At 44.4% G+C, this 8972-nt stretch overlaps 1 protein-coding gene across 1 annotated transcript; it reads right to left on the bottom strand.

The window, feature by feature from the left end:
* Positions 1-677: 677 nt before the first annotated feature.
* LOC136549956 (uncharacterized) lies at positions 678-7297 on the bottom strand. Its single transcript, XM_066541386.1, has 9 exons — positions 7163-7297; positions 4217-6962; positions 3876-4090; positions 3606-3764; positions 3327-3506; positions 3049-3243; positions 2425-2523; positions 1434-2054; positions 678-1310 (listed from the first exon to the last, which is right to left on the bottom strand). Exons 2-9 carry the CDS (start codon positions 6930-6932, stop codon positions 966-968), a joined length of 4530 nt encoding a protein of 1509 aa, XP_066397483.1. The 5' UTR covers positions 6933-6962; positions 7163-7297; the 3' UTR covers positions 678-965.
* Positions 7298-8972: the final 1675 nt, after the last annotated feature.

Raw genomic sequence — 8972 nt, 5'->3', positions numbered from 1 at the left:
GAAAAGCATAGATTTAAAGCTACAACAAAAAATTATACTAAAACATACCATATTATATGTTCACTATGTAGATTTACTCATGTAGAGTCCAACAAAATTAAATTTTACATTTTATTGATTTTTCTATGATTTACTATGATTTTTCAAAGATTTAGCGGAAATAAATAAAAAAGATAAAGATAAAACCACGTGTCACTGTAGTAAAACCATCGTTCAAAACCAGCTCGGGGGTTATTTGACCGATTTTGAAAAGTTCAGGGATAGAAAATCTGATTTTATAGTTTGGGAAATGAAATAATCCACCCTATATAGTTGGGAGTATGCAGACCTTTTCCTTGTAGCAGGAAGGCCAGGATGCTATGACCTTGCGAGATTTGTAGCGGCTGTGACTTGTGCCTACCTCGTTGAGACTATTTAGCTTCCGAAGACCATATCGATCCAAATGTAGCTAGAATAACCAGCACATGTGCATGGAATCTTCCGAGCCGACCATGGTTCAACATGCCAATTGCCAACAAGCTGAACATGGTCCAATATGCTCTACCTCTCGTCTCTACGCTGGTCTCTACGCTGGTTCTCCGACAACTACGGAGTATGGATGTCCACATCGCACAGAAGATATACATGCAACTTGCCTCTGTCAAACAGAGCGAACAACACCATTCACACTCACACCAGAGACAGCCAAAATGCCATAGGATTAAACATCATATACGCTAAGGCTACCACCAGAGGCCTATGTACAAAAAAGAATCTATAGTCATTATTATCATGTTCTAACGAATATTTCACCACCATCCGGTAATAACTTTAACTCAATGCATCCCCAACTTTCATCACAACCTATATAATATGGGAAAAATAAATACAAATCAACTGGAACAGTCGAAATAAGACGAATCCTCTAGGTAGAAAAACCAGGTTCACCGCTGACAGAATTGGCACCCCCTTTCCTACCGATAAACTCAGGAGTGAACCGACTTGAGCCGGGGAATGTAGTTGCCTGCCACGAACAGCGCCAGCACCGATAGCACAGCCGCTGCAATCAGGATGTACTGCCGCAGCTTCCTCCTGCCCCTGTTGCGTAGGGGCGCTGGCATGGGCTGCAACCTGTTCAGTTGCTTGATTGCCGCTGCTGGCCTAGACAGCCTCTTGGGAGCCGCTGCTGGTTGAGAAACCTCAACTTCCCTTGGGTTGTCTGATGCATTGCTGTCAGTATCCGCTGTAGCCAAAGCCGCAGCCTGGCTGCCGCCAACGGCGCTCGAATCTGCTGGTGCTGTGCCTTTCTTTTTGTCTTTCTTTGCTTTCTTCTGCAGATGTTTGAATAAGGTCGGAGTTAGAATTGGAAACTTGTTGCATGGATGGTCTATCGTACGATTAAGTAATGTAATAACTCAAATATCAAAGCAGAGGACATGTAGAACATATCATACCTTCTCCCTCTCCTCAGCTTCCTTGCGCGCTTTGAACTCGGCTCTTTCCTTGTCCTTCTCTGCTTTCCGCCTCTTCCTCTCCTCAGCCTCCTTAGCCTTAGCCTTCTGCTCCATCCTAAGCTGCTCCTTTTCAGCTGCATCCCTCTCTTTTCTTAATTCCTCCTCCTTCCGTGCCAACTCCTCTGCCTTCCTAGCTAACTCCAATTGTTCCTCCAATAGACGAGCCTTTTCTTTTAAAGTTTGTTTCAAATCTTCTGCCTCTGACACTATAACAGAATTGTTCTCAATTTGGGTAGAGCTACCAAATGCTTTTGATTTTCCGCGCTTACTGGTCTGGGGGGCTGCCAAAACAGGAAAGGAGTCCTCTTTGGCAGGGACTGCAGCTGGAGCAGCCAATACAGGTGCTGGTATTGAAGCTAAAGTGGACACTTCCGGGCTTGAGGCAGACAATGGATAAATGCTGCTTGGTCTTCTGCTTGGAATGACTGGAGGATCCTCATCAGGGCCAAGTCTTCGTCCATCATGGGTCCCTAATCTCTTTAGTGTGCTAACCTTGTTTGATTCAACATACTGCTTGCGGAAGTCCTCGTTTGTGTTCCACATTTCCATAACTCTCTCAATCTAAAAGAGGAAAAAAATATTGGCACATCACAAAATGTTGAGACAAGACAGTGTTGTATTTTAGAACCAGTGCACAGGAGGGTTGAACTTTAATAACAATCAAATGAAAAAAAAATGTAGGAGTCTCCACAACGCTGGCAGTTATTAGAAGGGTAGGACTACAAATACAGTGCTTAGCTATGTATTGGAATACATATAATGCGTAGAAGCACTTGCAAACATTAATAAACATTAATTGTATGAACTTGTACCATTCCTTAATTAGCAAAAAGCATATGAATATCAAACCAGCTTAATCAACAGAAACCAAACCAGATAAAACGCTGATATAGTAATTGCAGCCATATTGAAGACAGCCTGTGCGATTTACCTGACTATTACAGTGTGTTTTAAGTCCATTTGTATCTCCATTAGCTCTGAAAGTTTCTGCTGCATTCCGAGCGTCCCTGTACTTGAAAAAGTATTCATTCTGCAATCCAAAACAAATGCGAAGGAACTTGTTCAGCTTTTAGAAAACTAATAAGCAAACTTTAAACACTACAGATCACATGCTTTCCTACAAGAAACTTGACTGTGTGTAAATGATGACACTACTTTTTTGCTGGCAAGTGAAAACACCCCTACGGAGCAGCATATCACATAGAAAATGCCCGTCATTGGTAATCAGTAATTAAATTCTGATAACATGAGCACAGGCACACAACAGGTGGCATTGATGAGGACCACATCACTGATAGTGGATGACTTGATGAAATTTTAAGTGTAATATTATTCCTAATCCATCAGTTAAGCCTTTCATTCCATGTAACCAGGTATCTTCTCGAACTAATCATGTATCCAATACACCATTATATCCAGTACTTTGTATTTCAGAATATTTAACCATGTGATACTGTTCAAATTTGTGAATGGTGTAAAATGAAACAGACTGAATATTCAATAAACCACTCCCTGAACCAAATGGACAAGAACTGCAACAAGTAAAGATCCGTACCTTCTTGCTGGGCTCATTTCTAAGCTCAGTCCACTCACAGTAGGCCTTTTGACGTATTTCATTAGCTGCTCGGTGTTCCTCTGTTAATTTTCTGAGAGCTGTTCTTTCATCTTCGAAAGATTTTTGAATCTTTCTTGTGTTTTCCTCTAGGGATTTCAGGTTGGTGAATAAAAAATCAGAATCCTTCTTTAACACCTAGACATGATAAAGAAAACTAGTCAATATATAAAGGATGGAATGGCATTAAGAGTAAAATTAGAAATTTCTGCTTTCAATACCTTATGCCGCTCATGAATGTGATCTTTTTGGTCAAATGCCTCATTGATTTCAGCCTTTGAGCCCATAGTGGTGGACAGCTGCTTCCGTTGGGCTTTTAATTCATTAATCTCTTTAATTAAAAGCTTTTCTTCTTTCAAAGAAATTGTCTCGTGTTGCATAGTCCTCTCTTTCTTCGCAATCTAAGACATGAAGGAAAAGAAGAAAATGAGCTAAGATTTAAAGAACAGTGCAATTAAAGTGAAAGGAGCAAAGTAGGTACAACATTGCAGAATACATACCAGCTCATCAAGTTCTTCAACTGAATTTGCTTGGTGCAATTTCCCTAATACCGAACGTACACTATTTAAATCATTCTTCTTATCTCCATGGGCAGTCCTAGCTTCCCGCTCTTCTCGACGTGCTGCCTCAAGCTTCTCCCTGTATTGATCACATACAGCCTGCAATATTTTTTTAAAAAAATAAGAAGCATGGCATGAAGAAAAAAGAAAGAAGATGGACATTTGGAGGTTTGTTTGAAAAAAAAAATACATTTGGAAGGTTATTATTACCTTTTGCTTTTGCCTGCGACGGTTAATCGCATCTCTTTCCTGGGTCAGTTGGTCTAAGTGAGCCTGCGCAGCCTGAATCTTATTCCAGAGATCATCACCAGCAAACTTTGGAACTTTAATTATGTAAATCTTCTGTGGTCCGATGACTTGCGCATGATCTCCATGCCACTCACCAGAAGCATGGTGTCCATTGTCCTTCTGTTCTGTCACTAGTGCTGCTCAAGCATTATGAAAGTGACCCCATTTAACTCCCATGTGGGTTATAATTAGCATTTAAGGAGAATAATACATTTAAATTTAAGAAAAATAAAATGGACACCCAGAAAATAATGGCCGCATACCTTCCACACATTTGGTTTCAACCACATCAGGCTCATTTCCATTTTCATAATTGATAGTGTTGCATGACTTGTCTGAGAGGCAAGGCTCCTCAGTTAGATGAGGAGGCTCATTATGGGAACCATTATTTGCAATTCTGGATGAACACTCATCAGACATATTAATTGGAGAGGGACCTTCATTTGCAATTCTGGAGGAACACTCATCAGACATACCGGATGCATTGCAAATTTCTGACTGATTTTCCAGTGATTTGCTATCTTCAACAATCTCACTAACAGATTCACAGGTTGGATCAAAACTGGGTTGATCATCATCAACCACAACAAGTTCATCTCCATTCAGTTTGACAGGTTCAACTTGATCAACAACAACGTTGCTAGATTTTTCTTTAGATACATTTCCTGTTGCAGAGTTTATTTCAACTTCGTCAACCACCATTGTTCCATGTTCCAAAGAAGCACTGCATATAGGTTGCTCAACAGTGGTCAGAGAAATTTCTTGGGATCTGCTCTTTTCAGTTTGCACATGGTCACAGGATTCCAACACAGTAGTTGGGCTGGAATGGTTACCGCTATCAATCTCAACCAAATCAATGGACCTTGACTCATGGTGGAAAACAGAGGCCGCAGAAGCTGCAGCTTCTTGAAATGGAACGGCATCATCAAAATTCACCTCAAACTCTTTCTTCAGTTCTACTTCTGAAAAATTCTCAATTTCATGAGTTTGACAGACACCTGGTGCTTCTACCTTCTCATGCTCTATAGTTTCCATAACAGATTCACAGTCCTGCTGAAGGTGTAAAGGAGCTACATTAGCCTCATCAGCAAAAGCAAGTTCTTTTACCTCTATTTCATCAACTTCATGAGCTGTTCTTACTTCAACCATATTTTCAGCTTTCAAATCCGACTCTGCTGTGATTTCATCAACTAAATCAACTTCTGCCTTGACTTTATGTTCAAGGCTTGATTCAACATAAGGATCTGATCCTGGCCTAATATGAATTGTGCCTATATAAACTCCATCCTTGGCCAATCCACCATGCATGGTATCTTGGCTTGTATTCTCAGTTACTTCCTCTGACTCACCAACATTAACATTGGGGACAGCTTCATCTATTCTTTCCTTAATAGGAAGCTCTGTTTCCTCATTAGAGGAAACAACACCAACCGTGCGGTCATCACACAAACCCTCCTCACCGTCCTTATCCACTTCTTCAAATTCGAGAATACCACATGTGGCTTCACCTTCTCCCTGCATGGGCTTGGCTTCTTGCTCCCCAGAAGCATCAGCTGTACCTTCTACACTGGCATGCCCATCTGCGTCAACTTCCTCTTCTATGAGTCCCTCAACACTGCCTGCATAGTTCCTTTCAGTTGGTTTTAGCACTCCCTCCAATACTTCAGCTTCAGTTTTTGGAGCTTCCTCTTCTTGCTGATCAGTTTCTTTCCCATCCGTCTCAAATGAATGAGCCTTGGACTCAGAAGCAACTATACAAGAATCAGCACTCAAGGCAACATAAATATGCCCATTTGTTTGTGTTGCATCTGTGGCATCCTGTTCTTCACTGGCAGCATCGTCCTCCACTGATTCTGCAACTTCAGTCAGTTTGCTCTCATTAGCATGGTTCTCAGGCTCAGTAGTAGCTTCAGAAGAATCAACTTGGGTGTCGGCACAAAGATGCCCATTTGTTATCAGCGCTTCTGCCCTACCAACACCCTGCCCCTCAACCTCCACGACACCAGCATTGCTCTGTTCTTGTTTGCTATCCTCTCCATAAACCTCAGACTCAATGTCAGCAGAACCAGACTCGGTACAAATTAGGGCATCATCGTGCCTGCAGGACTCCACAGCAGTGTCCTCTTGACTGTCAGGCTCAGTAGCAGCTACAAATGAATCAGCCTTCATGTCGGCACAAAGATGCTCATTCTCCACCAAAGCACTTGCCCCAACTGTACCCTGCTCCTGTGGCTCCACAACATCAGTGGTACTCTGTTCTTTGCTATCCTCCCTAACAACTTCGGACTCCATGGCAGCAGAAGAAGACTTGGGAAACGATAGGGCGTCATCATTGGCAGAGGACATCACATCAGCATCTTCATCCTGCTCCGTGCTAGCTTCCTGATGCACCACCGCTTCAGCGACATCAGCAACAGCACTTCCATCCACTGTGCCCTCCTTGCCTTCAACCTCAGAATCCACAGCGGGTGCCTCAGAATCAGCACTGGCGATGGCAGGTTCGCACCCACCGGACGACAGAGCAGCTGCCCCACCGTCCTCTTCACCAACAGCCTCCTGCTGCGCCACTTCAGCAACACAATCGGAACTCGGCTTACCCTCAGACCCCTCGGAAGCACGATCACCCCCGTCCGCCGACGAAGCACCGAGTGCCGCACCCTGAGCACCCGCTTCCCCTTCTTCGGCGGCCCCGTGATCTCCGCCCACGGCCGCGTCCGGAGCTGCATTGGAGCCGGGCACGTCGTCCTCCTCGGACGGCGAGTCCTCGTCGGGCGCCTTGCCCAGATCTGAGCCGCGGTCGGAGTGCCCGTCGGAGTCGCCGCCGTTGACGATCACGAACGGCCCGCCGACGTCCTCCTCGCCCTCGCGCTCCCCGACCGCCTTCTCCTCCGGCGAGGCGGCCACCACCACCTTCTCCGGCGCGAATTCCGCCTTTGGCGCCTCGCCGGCGCCGTTGCACGCCGTCCCATCCGCCGTCATTGCCGCTCCCCCGCGGATCGCGCCCCGATCCTGCACACCACAGCAGCAAAAACACGTCCTTTGTCAGACGCCAGAGCCATACACCCCACAACACAGATCGCAGATCAGAGATCACCCCGGATTAACCACTTCCAAGGCTCCCACGACACAAAACCCAAAGCTCGCAGAGAGAGAGAGAGAGAGCCAGAGAGAGAGAGAGAGAGAGAGAGAGAGGCGTGAGAAGCACTTACAGCCGACGACGGCGAGGCGGGTCCGGGAGGCTCCTCCTACCCTCGGCCACCTCCGCGCCGAGGCGAAGAAGCGATCTGGGCGCGGCGGCGGACCCCGATCGGCGAGGGAGGTGGGGCGAGGCGAGAGATGGATCTGTCTCTACCTGTCCGTCGCGTCGCGTGTGTCTTCTGAGTTGTTGTTGTTGTGTGCGCTTTCGGGACGAGAGGTTTTTGAGGACGCGATTTAGGAGATCTGGATTTATACGGACTACGATAAGCTTGCCGTCGAATTCCGCATCACAAGACGCGGCTACTCCTACTGTCAGTGCTAGGCTCTGACAGCGTCGCGTCTGCGTCCGGATCGTAGCTACCACGGACACGGAGACGGAGCTTGGGTCCGGAGTCCGGGCCCGCGGCCGAACAGTGGTTTGGATACGGCGCAGCACGAGCCGCACCACCGACAGGCTCGAGACGGCCGGCGGCGTCTCCTGCTGCGTCAGGGCTCGTGTGACGTCGTCGTCGTCGTGAGATTTTTGGAGACTACGCGTACGCAGGCCATGGGAAGTTGGGGGGTCCAATTCGCTTATAATTCATCTTTTTTTAACCTATTTTTTAAGCTGGAACAGAACGGAGCCCGTATTTAATACAAATTCTGATGCGTGACCGTGCTCAGGTCAAGCGGTTCTAGAAGCTCATGGCCTTTTGCGCTTTTCTTTTTACTTTTTCGCCCCCATGACCATGACAATGGTGATACGGTTAGTTTGTCGACACATCGTGATGAGAGAAAGATGACAACACTCGTCATTCTTGGCCTGCTATTTTAAGGGTGGTGAGTAGTCTTATTTGAAGAAAAATAGCTGGCCTATGGCTGCTTTTGCACACGCTTTTCTTCTGTTGGAATGCGATATATATATAGAGAGAGAGAGCTTATTATTAAGGTTTTCATGGTATTATCTTTTTTTATCTTTGTTGTGTGCAAGATATAGGTTTTTAGAGCGTCGCTTCAACTCGCCGCCTCATAACCGTCTGATTACAAACCAAGGTACATAGTTTTATGAAAATAAAATATTAATTAAACCATGCAGTCTAGGGTTGACCGTTGTCTTCAAATTTGTCGTTATCTAATCGGACAAATACAATTACGACTGTATTAACTCGTGCCATGCAGGATAACGCAAGATAAATTCAAAGTATCAAATACAAAGGCACGTAGATATTGCCTGTATATTGCTTATATATCTTTCATGATACAACATATTGTTGGTAGATTTTAGGCACGCTATGGGTTTTTTTGAAACATTAGTCACGCTATGATTACTCGTTACTCATGAATCAAAGAGGGGCACCCAAAACCTCAACCTAAGTGTATTGTGTAATGATTTTGTAGCTATTTGAAGTGTAGCTAGATACATGAGCACTACTAGTGTTTTTAAGGCTCACCACATCTTTCACTTAAAAACACCACTAGCTTTAAGCATGTAATCTTAGCTATTTAACAGAAGATATATATCATAAAATATGTTACTAAATTCATTTAAATAAAACTTTATAAAGAAGTGGTAACCAAGTTACATCATGCATAACGTAGAATCCTCTCCGTAAATAGATATTTGAGGTTCGTGTTTCTACTCTCTAGTCAGGCAACTGTGTTGAAAAATAACTTAGTCATTATATGAGGGCAAGTCTTATGCTTTGAGTTTAAGAGTTAACCCAAGTTTCAATTTGCAAAGAGAAAGTTTACAATCATACCGGTTATGGCTAGGTATTTATTTTTCCTACTGTGTCTATCTATCTATACCTATATCTCTATACCTAATATTAAAGAGCCAAA

The sequence above is a fragment of the Miscanthus floridulus genome, chromosome 4 (genome assembly GCF_019320115.1).
Source record: "Miscanthus floridulus cultivar M001 chromosome 4, ASM1932011v1, whole genome shotgun sequence".
Taxonomy (NCBI): Eukaryota; Viridiplantae; Streptophyta; class Magnoliopsida; order Poales; family Poaceae; genus Miscanthus; species Miscanthus floridulus.
This window is presented reverse-complemented; position numbering and strand designations above follow the sequence as displayed.